Raw genomic sequence first — 18,014 nt, forward strand, 5'->3', positions numbered from 1 at the left:
TTATGAAGTGTTTTGATAAAAGCTACACTAACTCTTGAATATTTGTTTGTCAAGAAATGGTTTTTGACAAGAGAATCTTATATGTCAAGGAGTCAGTGGGAGTCTTAATGGTCTTGAAAGGTTTCAAGAACAAATCAAATAAACCTTATCGATCATCACTAGCACACGAGTTGAGGTTTACAACCTATCGTGTTGACATTATTTTGATTCTGTGCCAATCCAATCGAGTTAATTATGCATATGAGTTCTATGAGTTCTCATTTTGAATGCATAAAAGGCAAAGCACCTTAATTAATGAAAGGTACATTGATAGGAAAGGGTGAGCTGCTTAACTACTTGGAAGACATGGTGGGCAGCTGTGCTACCATAAGGCAAGAAATCAAGATTAAGAAAGGTTCGGTCCATATGAGTTTGAATTTGTCGTAAACTTTGGTTTTAACAAATTCACATGGATAGGAACACATACACCGCTCAAATCTAAGTGTCATAAGATTTCTTCCTTCATGAAAATGATTGTGAGGAAATGCTTTCACTAAGACAGATTTTAAGAAGATAGTGATTGTAAAATTGCATTCTCGAATTCAATTATGGTTACGGCATCCCTTTCCATAATCAGAATTGTGAGGTTTGGCAATTAGTCTTAATTGTTTAGACACACATATGTACTATCGAAGGCAAATGTGTATAAGTTCAAGAAACCTTGATAAAAGATTATCGAAGCACTAAGTATTAGAAACATGAACTTAAGAAATTCAATAAGCATTGTTTTTCTGAAAGTTAAGATGTTTATGAATACATGTCGAAGCTAGTGGGAGCATAAGTGTTATGTTTTATAATAATCATCAAGATAGTGGGAGCATAAAAGTTATGATTGTATGATTATTAAGGAAAGTATTGCAAGGTTAGCAATATTAATTATAGAAAACAAGAGTCGCAATAGTTGAAGAGTTGTTTTGCTATAATTAAGGGAGAGAATATTATGCTTCATTTCAAATCTAAAGGATTAGGTTGAGAAATGTTAATAAATTTAGTCAAGGGTACAAAGTGTGTTCTTAAAATTTCGATTATGATTACGGCATCCCTCTTCACTATTCGAATTTTGAGAACATAGCAAATAAAACATTATGCGTCGTGTCCCATACGCTTCGGGTATAGGATCGATTGCAAATGCTTTAATGTTTGACCATTCTAAAAGTTTTCCAAATGTCGAGCACATTTAGAGGGAAAAAGGACTAGAATCGGTTTTGACTAAAAGAATTAAACAACTATCAAAGGACAATCCAAGTTCGACGAGGATTGGTCGCTTGTGAGTAGTTGGAAGTATAGTATTGGAAAATATGGAAATGTTTCCATATTGGATGGACCATATCGATATCATTACAAATAGATAAGATTCTATTAAGAATGAGTTGTCATATGGAACATATGGAAGTGTGTCCATATTGGGAATTGAATATTGAGAAATCTATGACTAGATTAGAAACTTCTATGCAAAAGGATGTTCAAAGAAAGTACTTTGAGTGAGAGACATCACATCTATGGAATTTTCTTGTAACAATCTCCGATAGAAGACTTTGTAATATCATTGGCAATAGTCTTTGTGACTTTGCTGCAGTGACATTACGAAAGGATAGTTGCATAGAATGTTAGAATCTAGCATATTCTATAAGTAGCAAGAATTTGATATTCTTTAACTTATGAAAAACGGATTTGGAGTTGTGAAATGAGAAGGATTGGAAATGTGTTCAATGTGATCTATTTCACAAAGTAAGAACCATAGGTAAACATTGTGTGCATGCTAGGAGCATGAGACAAGTGTTGGAATTCAAGTAAGAAGTTGATTACCCGAAACGACAAATAATGAGTAATCAATATGGTGATAAATAAAAGGATTTTTATTTATACTCAAAGGTTTGAGGCCATATGGGATTAATATTATTCTTGTGTTTCACATTTGCATGTTTTGACTTCCAGAATAATTGAGTTTATTAAGAATAATCGAATTATTCAAACGGGCCACAGTCGTTCATATGTTGGAAGTAGATATGAATGAAGACTGTCGTGAATTGGTGTGTGGATTGTCTAAAAGAGTATTAGACATAAGCAAATGTTTGCTGCAACGTTCATGAGTGCTTATGAATGTGATTTAAGCATTGGATTAAACCCACGCTCACTTGGATCACTCCATGGATTGTATCACGAGTGATTGGTGAGACGATAACATCTTATATTCTTGAAACCGAGATGTGTGAGTTGTATCTTGCAAATCGGTTACACATTGATAATATGTAAACGCACCAGTAACTTGGTGTTATAAAACATATTGTTGTGTGTGATTCGGTGCGTGAGTACAAGCAAGCATTGTATCAAAGTTTATCCGTTCCTTTTATCCAAAGTAGGATAAAAGCGATATCTTTGGGCCCCTCGATGGTTTAGTGATGACAAACGTAAATGCTCGGTCGGGCTAGGGCTAATTTGATTTGTTCAGTTAGTCTGTCGTCATAAATCAGAAATCGAGAAGTAGTACAAAGAGAATGATTAGAAATCATATCTCATATGATATCTAGAATGGAGGAATATATGATCCCTTATCTAAGGACACGCGTATTTGATATGATCAGAGTTGACAGCGGCTTTGGAAAGCTACGATTGCAGATCGGGATCCGAAGTCATACGCAGAATAGTTTTTAGACTTATCCAAGTGGGAGACTGTTGGATTAGTGTCTAAGTCCATAACTATTTTGGTATGTACTTGACCCGATGGTGCATGGTCCTTTTGGGTTGCCTTCACCAAAGCAACTTGATTGGAGAAATAAATAGAGAGAGAGGTTATTATGATTTATTAATATGTTATAAGAATAATATATTAAAAGAGAAATCATATTTGTTTAATTAATATTGGTCAATAATTAATTAAGAATTAATTTTGTGATCAAGTGTAATTAATTAAACTAGAGGGGCTGAATTGTAATTATGTGATAGTTACAAAAATAAGGTAAGAATTATCTTATAAGTGTGGTGGACGAATTTAAGGTTGGAAAAGCCTTAGAATTCGAGTATGATAAGGATACAAGGATTATCTTATTGGTTGCTTAATGGATAATCAACTAGATAAGGATAATGACTGAAACCCTATCTCTACACCTATATAAACACCCCTAGGGTCATGAATTCGTGTATCCCTTCCCAAGAAGTCCTAGGGACGAATTCTAACCTCCCTCCTCTCTCTTTATACCTTCTCCACTTGCTTATGGTGTTTGTGAGCCATTAGAGGAGTGACACTTGTGACTCTAAGCCTTCCAAGGTCAATTCAAGGAGGAATTGGATTGTTATTGCTATATAACAATCAAGGGATGTTCTTAAACCTAATTATATGTTAATACTGATTTCCATATGCTAGAATTAGGGTTTATAGTCTTGGATTCAAAGTATGTACAATAGAGAAACCTAGATCCAAGCATTAGGGTTTGTATGAGCACATAGGATGTCTTATGACCAAAACCCATCATGTTTAAGTATACATCGTGGGAAAATATTTTCTTCCTAAGTTAAAGTTATTTGTAGGTGATTGAGCCTATAGAGGGTTGTGGCCTATGATTAAGTAGTGGTGAGAAATGGTCTTTGGATTAGATCTGAATAAAATAATAATAATAAATAAAACACACGCACACATTTATTTCTTTGGTTTGCTAAAATTGAAAGAAATATAGGAAGTTTTAAGTAAACAGTTTCAAAATGGAAATAAAGCATACCTAACTTCATTCAGTCCTTCTTCAATTCTTACCAACTATGGATAGCATAAAAACGTAAACACGTTTTGTAACATCCGGGTTCCCAGGTATTATATGTTGTTCTTTTATGTTTGAATATTATGGGGAGACTCGGCGAGTTGGCATCTAAACTCGCCGAGTATGGTCGCGGATTCGTATGCGAGTTCACAGCTGGACTCCGCGAGTTCACGAGTGGACTCGGCAAGTCCACGTTGTTTAATGAAACCCTAATTTCCAGGGTTTGAGACGTATTTAAAGGGTCCTAGGGCCCTCATTTGCGGCCACCAACCCCTAGAGAGAAACCCTAAGAGATCTAGAGCGTTTGTGAGGAATGAGAGGCCTTCTTGATCCTTTTGTGGGTGTTTTTGCAAGAAGGAAGTGACCAAGGCAAGAGAAGGCTGAAGGAGGAGCGATTTTGGTGGTTTTTGAGCTCATAGAGATTGTATTGAGGTATTATTCTCGGAACTTCTTCAGTTTTGGTGTTGATTCTTTGTGTTAGGGTTTTCTAACCCTTTTAGAGGTTGATTAAGTGGAGCATTTGGTCCTTTCTCGAGTTTGTGTTCTGGATCTGGACCCAAAGAGGTCTAGAGGCCTTAAACCTTGGAGCTTTATGAGTCTTTTTGGGAGCCATGAGCTAGGGATGTCATTTTGGGCTAAATCATCAATTTTGACCATTTAGATGTTATATGAGTGTCAAGGTCTGAACTTTACGTGATTATCATGCTTGGGGAGGCCAGATCTACGATTGTATGGAACAGATCTGACCTCAGCAGTTGTATAGAGATTGCGCATGGCATGAACTAGCCGAGTCCGAAGAACAGACTCGGCGAGTAGTATGAAGGTTGCCCGTAAATCATTCAGTGAGTGGACTTGCCGAGTTGGGGAATAACTCGGTGAGTCAGGGAGAGTCAGGGGGACTGAGTTCAAGTGGAACTCGTCGAGTTGTTCTTGAGACTCGGCGAGTTGAGTCGGGGTGGCCCCGCGATTCATGCCAGGTGGAACTCGTCGAGTCAGGGGAAGTACTCGACGTGCCAAGAGAGGGACTAAGAAAGTCAGTGGACACGTGTAGACTCGCCGAGTCGCCCTAGTGCACTCGACGAGTCGGGTCAAAGTTTGACCGTTGACCTTGTTGACTTTTAGGGTTGAGTACAGTTGTATTTATGACAGTATTTACTTTATGTGATTAGGCGGAGGCTAGATCACATTCCCACCGAGTCAGATATTTACCGAGACACCGAGGTGATTCTTCTCACTATACGTTACCTAGAGTGGTATATTGTATGGACCAGAGGGTCCTATGTGTTATGTATGAGATTATGTGCTATGTGTTATATGTATGTTATATGATGTTATAGACCGGACCGAAGAGTCCAACGACACAGACCGGGCCGGCGGGCCCAACGAGCTATGACCGGACCAGAGGATCTAACGAGCTACGGGACTGGAGGGTCCCGCTGAGACACATCGACCGGAAGGTCGTATTACAGCCTCGAGTGGCGTATATGTTGTATGTGGTATTTGGGGAACTCACTAAGCATTTATGCTTACAGTTTTTGTGTTATGTGTTTCAGGTACTAGTGATGAGCGCGGGAAGGCGCCGGCATGATTCGTACACACACGCATTGGAGTTTATGTTTGAGATTCTGGAGAGATGTTTTGTGATGATAACAATTGGTGCAATATGGTTTGACATTATTTTATGAGAAAATGTATGTTTTAAAAATGAAAAATTGTTTTGAAAATTTACGTTGTTACACCTTTCCCTTGAAAGTTATTAAGGTTTTACATCTTAGAGGGAGTTGTGACTTGGAAGGCTACTGATGCATTTTGCACCCGGTTCAGTTGCATAATACAATATTAGATGTTTTTCAAGAAGCGTATTTAATTTTTCTCGTATTTTATAAAAAGTTACTACTGGATTCTATTTCCCAAGAAATACTATTCAGAAGCAATCTTTTAGTATCTCATGATTTATCAAGTACTTATGTTTCATCTTTATCTGGCCTGATAGTAAGCAATTGGTATTTGAGTATATGATCAGCAACCTGCTTCAAGTGAAAAAGTTTTTCAATATATGCTCTGATAAACAATTTAAGCTTGTCGTTGTTCTATTTGGTGTGGACACATAGGATTTGCTCAAAACTAAAACATTTTGGTAATAATTCAACATATAACACATAACTTTCTTAATATTTTTTTTGTAGGATTACTTATCAGGCATCAAGTTGTGAGTGATTCTACACTGAGCATTGACTTACAATCCGTTTGGGATGCATTACATGAACATGCAGATTCCAAAGTTAGTATTGGTTTCTGGTAATGGTGTTGCTAGACTAAAGGCCATTGCTTATTTAACTAGACAACATAGCTTTTGTGCATATATTTATTTTTAAGATGAAGGACTTGGAAACTTTTGTGGATCGCTTGGATTGGATTTTAGGGGACACAGACAGGTCAATGAAATCGTCACATACCAGCAGTTCAAAACAGCAATGTACTTTCTTTCAGTTGTTCATTATGGCATCATACTTCTATTATTCCTATTACGCAATTATACTTTCGAAAAATCTATTAAATTTTAACAGTTTCATCCAAACAAAATTTTAAGTATAATCTCCTAATAAGAAAAGCTTCAAAAGTATGATGTTATAATTGGGTTTTCCAAAGTACAATGTCTTAATAAGAAAAAGATTGGAATTAGAATGCCATAGTTGGAAAACTTGTAAGTAAGATGTTATACCACACAAAATAAACTAAAGCAACTTGCCATTTGTTGCAAAAGCATGTGCTAATTTTTAGCCTTTTCAATTTTGCAACATAATCAGCTTCGGTCTTGGCCAACTGACGAGGTCGAGAAATCAACATTTGTTAAGAGATAGCGTCTACTTCCATTTATTCCTATCATAGCAGCATACATTCATTTTTTTTTCTTATTAGAACAATGTACTTCGAAAGATCTACTCATTTATAATATTATTGGAAATCTTTTATATCAAAGTTTTTATTGAATTGTACTTAAGATTTTTCCTGTAATTTTTTTTTTTTTTAAATTTGTTATAACTCAATGTATTTTTTTAAATGTCCTAAAGTGAAACTCGAACTTATCTCCTAGTTATAAATTAATATTTGTATATAAGACGAGAACAATTATGGTACAGTGTTAATAGTTTGATTTTGGAGCATAATTTTTTGTTTATAAAATACATTAGATAATAATGTACAAATTTTAGGGGGTGTTTGGATAAGGAGAAAATAAGTTGCATATTGCTTATTGCTTAATCTCATCGCAATAAGTAAATTTAAGTGTTTGGATATGAGTCTTTAAAAATCAGCTTATTGCGTAGGAATAAGCAAAATAAGCTGATTTTAATAAGCAAATAGAGGAATGCTTATTGCTTATTTCTTATTGGTCTTTTTACTCATATAAACTGTTTTATTTTGCCAAACACTTAATTGTTTATTACTTATTGCTTATTTCCACCGCAATAAGCTAATCCAAACACATTTTAAAAAAAAAAAAAAATATTTATTCTTACCACAATAAACAAATAAACAATAAGCTAATAAGCTAAAAACTATTTATCCAAACACCCCCTTAGAAAATAAAAAATTATTAACTTTTATATTTTTGTCTATGTTTGCCATAATAAAAAAAAATGTAAAAACTAAAAAATCAAGCATATTAAATTACGAATTCTATATATTTGTTAAATGAAATATTTCCCCTTTTAATAGTTTTACATCATTAAAATTTTATATTTATTTAAAAAAAGAATAAAGAATGTAAGAAGCGACCATTTCCAAAGTTAAACGAGAGTGAGGGCCAAGATGAAATATTTCCCCTTTTAGTAATTTTATATCATTATAATGTTATATATTTATCTATTTTTTTTTTAAACCGGCAAATACAAATATACTAATCTACTCCTAAACTAACACCTAATTCCACCTATGTCCACGACGGGACTTGAACCCTCGATCTCAAAGAAGGAGGACACCACCTAATACCGCTGGGTTAGAAACCCTTCCATTCCAATATTCATTAAAACCAATACAATGACTACTTCACAATATAATATAATTTTAAAAGCCAAAATCATGGAGCATTAAATTTTTCTAGTGTTTTCAAAAGATATGAGATTTAAACCTAGAATCTCTTATAAATTCTCAGATTCTTACTTACCACTAAATTACACTCATCTAAAAGTATGATAGAGGAAATGAGAGATGAGAAATACACATATTGTAATTTAGAACAATTAAATTACCACACATCCCAAACAAATCCAAACCTACAAGTTATTCCTTGACATGAGAGATGCAAACTAAAACAAATCAAAATCAAAACAAGACATTCTCTTTTTTTTTCTTTTTTTTTAAAAAAAAAAAAGAAGACTCAAAGCAGTAGACAAAGCAGACTCCTGAAATACAAACTGAAACATTAATTTATCCATGAAGGTCTCAAGTCTGAATGATTATTTGTTTTGTTTTTTATCAGGTTTCAAAAGCTAAAGGACAAATTGCTGCAGCTATTTTGTCTCTGAGGTTAAACTTCTTGGCAATTATAGGACGCACATCTTCAACTCCTACCAAACTTTCCAAAAACGGCAATAAAGAAACCAACTCTTGATCTGAACGATCATCAAACCAGCTCTCTATCGGTATCCCATTGTCAACTTGGAATCCAAATGCCTGATTACAACATATTCCAAATTATACCAATCTAATTTTCAACATAGAGATTATTCAAACTACAATGCCTTAAAAAACACCAATTCAGGAGTGATGAAATTGGTTTGTTAAAGTCGAATGAAAGTGAATTAGCATTTCTTGGAATTTGAATTTTGATAGAATGAGAAAAAGAAATTAAGAATAAGAATGAATTGAGTATACCTGTGGGGAGTTATCGATCATGACAACGCGTGCTAAATCACGACCAAGAACAGATAAATCTTTGAGGTAATTGCCTTCAAAGAAAACACAGGATTCGCGATACACACGATGTCTGAATACTTTTCTTTTTGGATCCAAGACATTCAGGAGCTGTTCAGCATATATGCTTTGACTTGCAGTAAAAATAATAATCTCAAAAAGTCCAGCCACCCTCTCCAAAAACTCTTTCAGGTAAGGCCGACAACGAACATACACCCTGTGATCTTCAAGATTAAAATTCACCAAAAATGTGAAATCTGCATCTTCACATGCTTCCAATGTTGAGTGCACCAATGTCTCTGTATAACAACAATACAACACCTTAAACTAATTTACTCTTTTTACCTTACATTTCTTTATCATCCATAATATGTAACCATAAAACAAAGCATATATGTTGCTATTATGGATAAAAAAACTAAATATATATCAACTATATTATCAAAAGTAAGTATGTTGATATTATTGGTAAAGAAAATAGAAATGCAAGAATGTTGCTACTTCCTGCATTTTCCCCTTTGTATATTGGCAAAATGCCATAAAACCCCTTCAGTTTGCAGCTTTTTGTCGGTTTTACCCAATTAATACCTCGAATTTGCAACTTTTTTTTTCGATTTTACCCTTTTTGCATGGTAAAACTGAAATTTTTTGCCAAACTTAAGGGCTTTTATGAACCAGAAAAAAAAAAAAGGGGGGGTTAGACCAAGCGTTTGTGCAAAATGTAAGGGCTTTAAGGGTAAAATTGAAAAAAATTGCAAACATCTGGTTTTAAAGAACCTAAAGGGTAAAACGGACAAAACTTGCAAACTGAAGGGTTTTTATGTCATTATCCCTTTGTATATTAGAAAAAGTAGATTGGTTAAAAAAAGTAAAATACTGACCATCCAAATCTAGGACAAGGGTAGTTGGAGGGCAACTTCGTGTTTGTTTGGGAAGTAAGATAGGCCTGAAAGATGGAACCACAGAGGCTAATTCTGGCAAGTTTTTTATAAAAAAATATGGATCAAATTCATCGTATTCTTCGCATTCATCATCTTCCATTTGAACATCGGATGATGTATGATCATGTTCATGTTCATGGTCATCTTCATCAACACATTCTAGCTTTGAGTCTTTCATGCATTGGTATATGGCTGACACTTCACTTGATAGACCACATCCTAATTATGTATCACAAATAAACATATTTTATGATAATAATATTAAGTTAAATCTGTTTCATGTTCAGCAAAATAGCAGTTTAATTATTTACCTCCATCTACAATTTCTCCTTCAATATTTCTTGAAACATGGAATGCAGGAGAAAATATGGTTCCATTTGAAAAAGATTCTGTTGTCTCACATCCCTACATCATATCAAAAAGAAACAATTTCACTTTTTGAGAATCCATAATTACAAGATACACTGCCATTTATATTATGAAGATGAAAATGAAAATGAAATCCAAAAGTCAAACAACAAATGGACAGATATATGATTACCTCAGAATCCACAGACATGTTGTTGATTGCAATATAAGAATCATTGTCCAAACACATGCCTCTAGCATTTAAATTAGTTGCATCAACATTCTCCTTGCTATCCTTTGTGTAGGTGGCTGCTGCTAGTTACAAAAGATATAGATACATAAAGCATCCGAATTTATAATTATAATCCTCAGTGAACAAAAAGTAATAATAATGTCAAAAAATAAATAAAGGGTAACCAATTAACCTGGTTTTTGTTTTCTAGCAGAAGATGTAATCATCTGAGAGGCTTTGTTTTCTTGGTTGTTGACATTTTCAGGCACCTTCTTCTGAGTTTTTGAAACTTTTGGACTAGCAAGTGCTTTAGAAGAATTTCTTCCCATTGCTACTTTCTTGGTTTGCATCTCAAACTTGGGAAAGAACCAGACTCAGATGCTTAACAACTTCAATTTTTTGGTTTATAAGCTGTGATCTTCCACAGATTTTCTGACTGGCATAAAGTTGCCTAACACAACTACAGGAAAGTGATGATAATAATCAATCTAGTCATCAATATGGAAGTTTTAATTATTTAAAACTTTGAAACTTAATGTAGGAACACAAATAAGACTCTTGATGATCTTAATCAAGGGAATCTTGATACCGAAATAACAATCACAAGATTCACAACTAGAACTTTCAATATATAAAACTAAATAAACCCTTTGAACGTGGTACTTAGTAGAAACACAAGTTTCATAACATAGCTTGTAAAAAATACTCAAACAAGATATACATTCATGACTTTCTACGCAAGCAGAAACTGCACATCCTTCACAAACCACAAGTCTTTGCAAAACCATTAATGTCTATTAACCTATAGATGACACCTTTTATCCCTTTAATGAAATTCATCACAATGTACTTTAAACAAATACTGATAGTACGATATAACTAGGAAAGAAATCCATGTAGCAGATGCCATTTGCTCAATAGCATCGGTGGATCTCTGCAACCCTCAAGTTTTATGTGTTAAAGTCTCATTAGACAAGTTTGTTACTTTGACCATTTAAATAAAATGAAAAGAATTGCATGGGCAAAGAGAACTTAATTCCATACAAGACTCCTACAGCAATTTCTAAGAAGCAAGAACGCTAAATGAAAACTTTGTAAGTCACTCTACAGCTAACCCTACACAGTAAATGTCTACAGTACAAACGAAAATGAAAACGAGCAAAACGTTGAATCCAGAACATATGCAACAAAAATCAGAACTGAAAACACATAAAGCGACTACTAAACTTCAGATTTTAAACAATCAGAGCAAGCAGATAATTAAACCAACTGATTTTATCAAGCAATAAGACCTCGATTTCAAAAACCCTAAAAACCCTACTTTCAACAAAAAATCAGCTACAGTAACACAAACAACACATAAAGAAAGCTAATTTGAAGTATTTGCATTCTCAAATCACCATACCTGATTCCAGTTCGATCAGTCCCGCAGCTCAGTAACACTTCGCAACTGGTAACTGTCCGAACAAGGCGAATTGAACCAACCGTCAAAAGAAAGAAAACGATGCGATAAATCAAAATATATACAATCCAGCTGAAAACTTTTGAATATTATTACCAAGTAACGATTAAAAAGCTTCAAAAATTGGAAATTTTCCCTCCAAAGAAAGAGAGGGAAACTAAAAAGACGAACGAAAATTTGGGTCTGATAAAAAGATTTTAGGGGAAAATTTTATTTATCCTTTAATTTATAAAACACAAACGAAATGGTCCGAAATTAAGAAGCTCCAGTGCGCTCAATCCTTATTCGCATAAGAGACGCGTGCAATTCACGGGCGATTTGGTGTGATAAATAGCAAGTTTCGAGCGCGTGGATTACACAGCCTGCGATATAGGTATTAAACATAGTTGCGAGTTTTCAGGGGCATCAAATTTTGCTATTTCTTTTCCTCTTCCCTGAATTTTGGTCTGGTTTGAAAGTCGTCTTTTTTTCCATGTAATTTACAATTGAACCCCAAATTTTATCTAAACTAAACAGAATTTACCCTTAACCTCTTTTTGCTAAAATCATACAGAACAGACAGTTTATAAGGATCATAACGGTGTAGTTGTGTTGATACTTGAAACAAGTAATTTTCAGGTGCCATCAAAATAGGTCGTGTTAGTTTGACTTGCAAATATTGTTTTGTATATTCTTATGATTTCATAACAAAATTATATAAAAATGTGGTTATAAGTATTATAAAAAACACTGTATTTCTGTACTTATTTATATATTTTGAAAAAAAAAGTCCTTGCAAAATAATTCTCAACAACCAGATGTCAAAAAAGAAAATCTTAGTTTTGAAATGCTTCATAAGCTTAAAAACTTAATAAAAAAATCAAAAACTTATCTACGACCAAAACAAATGTACATAAATTAATGCGGTGGCTCCTGCATTGCACTGGGTTTATTAACTGCATTTTTTTCATATAATTTTTCTAATGTTCTCTTGCATAGGGAACATTTTTTTAAATTTGTTATTAGACAGTGACTTTTTTTCTAGTTGTATGAAGGTAGGAATATTTTTTGTGATTTTGTTTTTGTTAGAGATTATTTTGGTATTTTTGTGAAAAGTGAGAACCATTTCTATAATTTTGTGAAACACAAGTATCATTTATGTAAATCTGCTAACAAAGAGGTCCATATCTATAATTTTATGAAACATAGCCATGTAAATTTATTATTAGGAACGGAAGGGACCATTTATGTAGGTTTTTGAAATATAGGAAACATTACTGTAAAAATAATTATGTACATGAACCTATTCTATAAACTACATGTACGGTTTTGTAATTTATTTTTTATAATGGGGACTATGTTTGTAATTTTCTAATTAAACATGACTATTTTGTAAGTTACAGAGACTATTTTTGTAGAAAAAAAAATAGCGGACTGCATTGGTAAATATCCCAACAAATTTAAAAACTTATAAAATTTTATATTTTACAAAACCCCATTTTCCAAATGAAAAAAAAAAGTTACTTTGTGCAACTGCAAATCTATTATTACCACGAAGAATACATAAAATGACACAAATAGAATCTATGACAAAATATTGACTGACAAATCAAACAAAATATTATAAAAAATAATAATAACACTTGAATCCATGGGCTATATTAAATAGAATCATACGACAAAATCTCGGTTATATTTTCAAGATATGCAGATCCAAGTCCAACCATTATATCCCGAAATCCCACAACTTGCCTAAGATAATTACAAACAGAATCCCAGAGTATCATTAAAAACCACAGCTACCCTACACAAAACCATAAAATCATTTTCTAAACAAATTGTATTTACTGCGTTTCAATATTAGGTGTTATGATGACATTGAAATGCAATAAGTTAAATTAATATCAGAGTCTTATTCGAGATATAATAAGTGGAATTAGGAGTTGAGTAGATTAGAATTAAGAATTAAGTAGATTTGCCGTTATTAAAAAAAATAATAAATAAATAATTATTAATAGCTCGTTGATATAGGAAATGATAAAACTGTCGTGTCCTAACCTGTATTTGATGTGAATTGGATAAGACTCAATCCCAGTGATGTTGATACGAGAAAAACTAATTATTTATCCAATCAAAAAAAATGGAATTTTAGATTGAGTAAATTACACAAATGGTCCCTATGGTTTGAGGTAATTTGCACGTTTGGTTCATAACTTATTTTTTTAACTCGGAAAGTCCCTACAGATTGTTTTTGTTACGCATTTGGTCTCTGTCTTACCTAAAAAGTCTATTTTTTCATTGATTTATTAATTTATTTAAATAAAATGGAGTAGACAAGGTAAGATAAGATTAAGTAAAACATGGACCAAGCGCACAACGAAAACAAATAGTAGGGACCTTCCAAGTTAAAAAAATAAGTTAGGGAGCAAACGTGCAAATTACTCAAACCATAGGGACCATTGTAATTTACTCTTTTAGATTTTACAAGATAATGAATATACATTTAAGAAATATGGTATAAACGAATTAAACTTACATAATTTTCCAAGATGATTTTCAAAAGGATAAATAAAGGGAAAATGACTCTTTGAGGATTATTAACTTTTGCGTTTGTACTCATTTGGTCCCTTTCCTTTTTTTGTATTCAATATACCATCGAACTTGTTGTTTGTGTTCACCATAACCCTTTTGACCGGCTTTTGACCTGTGATAGTCAGTCAAAGGGTTATGATGAACACAAACAACAAATTCGATGATATATTGAATACAAAAAAAAAAACGAAAGGGACCAAATGAGAACAAATGCAACAGTGGTTACCCTCCTGGTTCATTTTCCTTTTACTTATTTACAACAAATCTCACGTCATCTCCTACTGATATTAATGACTTTATGAGATTCATTTTTGCTTCTCTTCAAAACATAACCCATGAAAAAACATTATTTATACATGTACAACTTTGTAATGCACTAGAATATTTATTAGGAGAATCTTGACTAAGCAGACGCATTTCATGACTACATTTGCATTTCCAATCAAATGATTTATCGTATCATGAATTCTAGACAAGTCTACAAACGAGTGGAATCATAAATACTGTGATTTTTGAGTTTACTTAGCTTTAAGATCGAATTCATGGGATAAGATACAACATCAATATGTATAATATCATGCTGCTTTTGTAGACACATCACCATAATATACCTTGAGGTAAACGTTTATGTTGATAAATATATCTCTCATACATAGTTATATCCTTTTGCAGAGAGGTGTCGACAGCTAACCACAGTAAACATAACATAGACCATGTTTTAACAAGGTTACCCCTTTGAAACTCTCTTCATATACGTATAGCCAAAGAAGGTTGTCGTCTTTGATAATTTTACAACTTTAATTTCATATAACTTTTCGGGGAAAATGACTCAGAAGGGAAACCAACTGTTGAGTTCGTTCTCATTTGGTCCATTTCCTTTTTTGTACTCAATATACCAACGAACTTGTTGTTTGTGTTCACCATAACCCTTTGATCGGCTATCACAGGTTAAAAGCCGGTCAAAAGGGTTATGGTGAACGCAAAGAACAAGTTCGATGGTATATTGAATACAAAAAAAAAAAAAAAAAAAAAAAAAGAAATGGACCAAATGAGTACAAACACAAAAATTGATTCCCTCAAAAGTCATTTTCCCATAAATAAAATAGTTTTTTTTTAACTACACAAATGTAAGTATTGCAAATGATATTACATGAGATTTCGACCCTCAAAACATTTCACAATCGCAATGTAATCAAAGAGCTGCTGATTGAAGAAAAGATCGAATTCTTTGCAATAGCTCAGCTTTTACAGAATCAGGAACAGCAGCTGCATAAAAAAATACTCAATTAGGTGTTTTTTTTTATTTTCAATGAAAATTCAACTAGTGTATTCCGAAAACTTGGATGATATTTCATACCTCAAAAGGAGACAAAGAAAAAAATATTTTACAGAATCAAATCGATATAACCAACTGATTTATAATGATAATGATAGGAAAACATATATAATCGTTGAAAGTTTTCCCAATAAGAAGATATTGTTGTTTTCATGTAATTTTTATGAGATAAAATATGAATTAGTGGAAGCAAACAGAACAAGCATAACTCACCTCTGCCTTTTGGTGTAATGAGATGAACAAGGTCATCAATAGTTACATTACTCCTTCCTTTCTTCCTTGTAAATGATCTGTCATAATTAATTAAAAGGAAATAAAAAAAACTTATACAATTTTAGGAAGCATAATCTTATAAGTCAATTCATCTATCTCAATACTAAGCATAGAAGTTCAGAAATCTGATACTTAGACAATTGTACTTGAAATTTCATTCTAAAGTATCAAGAAGCTAGTAAAGAAAATAATTTGTAATGATGGAATTATGAAGCACAATGGTTTGAAATTGAAATGCATCTACTAGTACTTCAATGAAATGTGCAGTTCTTGTTTATTGGCCCAAAAGAAAGAGCTTAGGCACATGGTTGTATTAAGGAACTGAAATTCCCAAATTCACAGCAACATGTCTTGTTGCATGATGTACAAGTTATTACCTACACCATTTCTTTGATTTTAGGAATTCAGCTCTATGATAACAAGTAACCATGGTTAATGACATTATAAGCAATCTTTTGGGAGAGCTCCCAAATACCATACTTATACGACCTACAAGGCTACTTATTCCATTCTTTAATCTAAGATTGCTTTCACCAGTCACCACTGTATGTGCAGAAGAATAACAGAGTGGTCGATACACACAGAGAGAGGGAGAGAGGGAGGGAGGGAGAACCTGCAAAGTGATTTCATTTCATCTTTCCAACCACACTCGATAAGCCTTTCCCTCAGAAGCTCCTTCAATCGTTCTTTCTCGCCACTCTCAATCAACTATAACAATCCAATGAAATCACAAGTACACATAAGAAAAAAAGTAGCCAAATTAATGAATTGCTCTCTCCAAGTCCCTATTCAGCGACTTAATTTGTTCTATTTTTCAAATTCAGCAACTTGATTTAAACAAAATTTCATGAAACTATGATTATATCGTACTTTGATGTTGATGATTTCTTGAAGAGTAGGTTCTCGATCATGTTCTTCCTCCTCTGCGTCTGGAGTGGGCGGGCGTTTGATCGAAGACCTCCTAAATTCGTACACAGAAAATTAAGTTAAGTCGAATGGAATTGATCCAAGTAACATCCATCTCGAAATTTGCATTGCGTTAATGATCAAACCTACGATTAAAACTTACATTTTTTCTATTGAAGCTCAGTATCAACCTAAGAAAACCTTCAATAGTCCGATCAGAAGAAAGTCCGACCACCAAAAGTTAGGGGTTGAAAAAATTAGGGTTGATCCATGGTGGCAACATATACTATTATCATATTATTTTTTTTCATTTTAAAAAATATATATCTAATAGACTAACACAATCGATTTTTATCATTGATGTGATTTGGTCATTAAACATTTTTTTGGGCAATAGATAACTTACAAATTGCATTTCATTAATTCACTTCTTTTAATTTTTAACGGATACCCATTTGTCGAGCCTATGTCAATTAAATCACTTCTTTATGTAGCACATGGTTTTTGGTACGTATTCTTTTATTATTTTTGCATTTTTGGTCTTGGACTCGGCGAGTTGAAGGACCAACTCGCCGAGTAGAAGCGGGATGAGATGCGGGGTATAAGCTGTGGACTCGACGAGTCGGTCCCGGACTCGGCGAGTAGGCCCTGTTTGGACAAAAACCCTAATTCGAGGGTTTGCACCCTATTTAAACACCTTAACTCGGCCTCCTTCGTCCCATTTGCTCCCAGAAGACCTCCATAGCAAACCCTAGCCGTTATTGAAGCAATGCATTTGGAGTGATTTTGGTGTTTTGTGAACCAAGGAAGGAAGGAAAAGCTTGAAGGATCAAGAGGAGGCTAGAAGGATCTGATTTTGGGCATCATTTGCAGTCTTCAGAAGGTATAAAGTCTATACCTTGTTAGTTCATTTGTTAGATCCCATTTTGTGGAGTTTTAGGGCTTTTCTAAGCCATTTAGGTCACCAACCATGATTGCAAGCATGGTTTGGAGTTGATGTTTCAGATTTAGGTCCTTAGAGGGGTTACAAGGCAGAAAGGAGTGGCTCTTGCACTCAAAGAAGGCCCCATGCTTTGAAAGAGCTTGTTTAAGGACCTTTTGGGCTCAAAGTCCCATGCAAACACGTAAAGGTTGTAACTTTATGTGCTAGATCGATTGTAGAAGCATAGATCTATCTTTTGATCAAGGTGTGACAACCAGAAACTTCTAACCCATGTAATTGATCCAGCACTAAAACTTGAGT

At 33.6% G+C, this 18,014-nt stretch overlaps 2 protein-coding genes across 4 annotated transcripts; both read right to left on the reverse strand.

Moving 5' to 3' along the window:
* Window positions 1-7,998: 7,998 nt before the first annotated feature.
* Window positions 7,999-11,884, reverse strand: LOC111915333 (uncharacterized). Of its 3 annotated transcripts, XM_023910996.3 has the most exons (8): window positions 11,782-11,883; window positions 11,629-11,680; window positions 10,417-10,683; window positions 10,185-10,306; window positions 9,955-10,048; window positions 9,584-9,862; window positions 8,664-9,001; window positions 7,999-8,462 (listed from the first exon to the last, which is right to left on the reverse strand). In XM_023910996.3, the coding sequence occupies exons 3-8, from the start codon at window positions 10,571-10,573 to the stop codon at window positions 8,265-8,267; spliced, it is 1,188 nt and encodes a 395-aa protein (XP_023766764.1). In that variant the 5' UTR covers window positions 10,574-10,683; window positions 11,629-11,680; window positions 11,782-11,883; the 3' UTR covers window positions 7,999-8,264. The 3 variants fall into 3 exon arrangements, with proteins under 3 accessions (XP_023766764.1, XP_023766763.1, XP_023766765.1); XM_023910995.3 differs by having other exon boundaries at window positions 11,629-11,884; XM_023910997.3 differs by having other exon boundaries at window positions 10,185-10,303; window positions 11,629-11,883.
* A 3,439-nt stretch (window positions 11,885-15,323) lies between these two features.
* On the reverse strand, window positions 15,324-17,074 carry LOC111915332 (transcription and mRNA export factor ENY2). Its single transcript, XM_023910994.2, has 5 exons — window positions 16,935-17,074; window positions 16,736-16,826; window positions 16,479-16,573; window positions 15,806-15,882; window positions 15,324-15,522 (listed from the first exon to the last, which is right to left on the reverse strand). Coding segments are annotated over exons 1-5 (339 nt in total). The 5' UTR covers window positions 16,937-17,074; the 3' UTR covers window positions 15,324-15,448.
* Window positions 17,075-18,014: the final 940 nt, after the last annotated feature.

This window comes from Lactuca sativa, chromosome 8, assembly GCF_002870075.4.
Source record: "Lactuca sativa cultivar Salinas chromosome 8, Lsat_Salinas_v11, whole genome shotgun sequence".
Classification (NCBI taxonomy): Eukaryota; Viridiplantae; Streptophyta; class Magnoliopsida; order Asterales; family Asteraceae; genus Lactuca; species Lactuca sativa.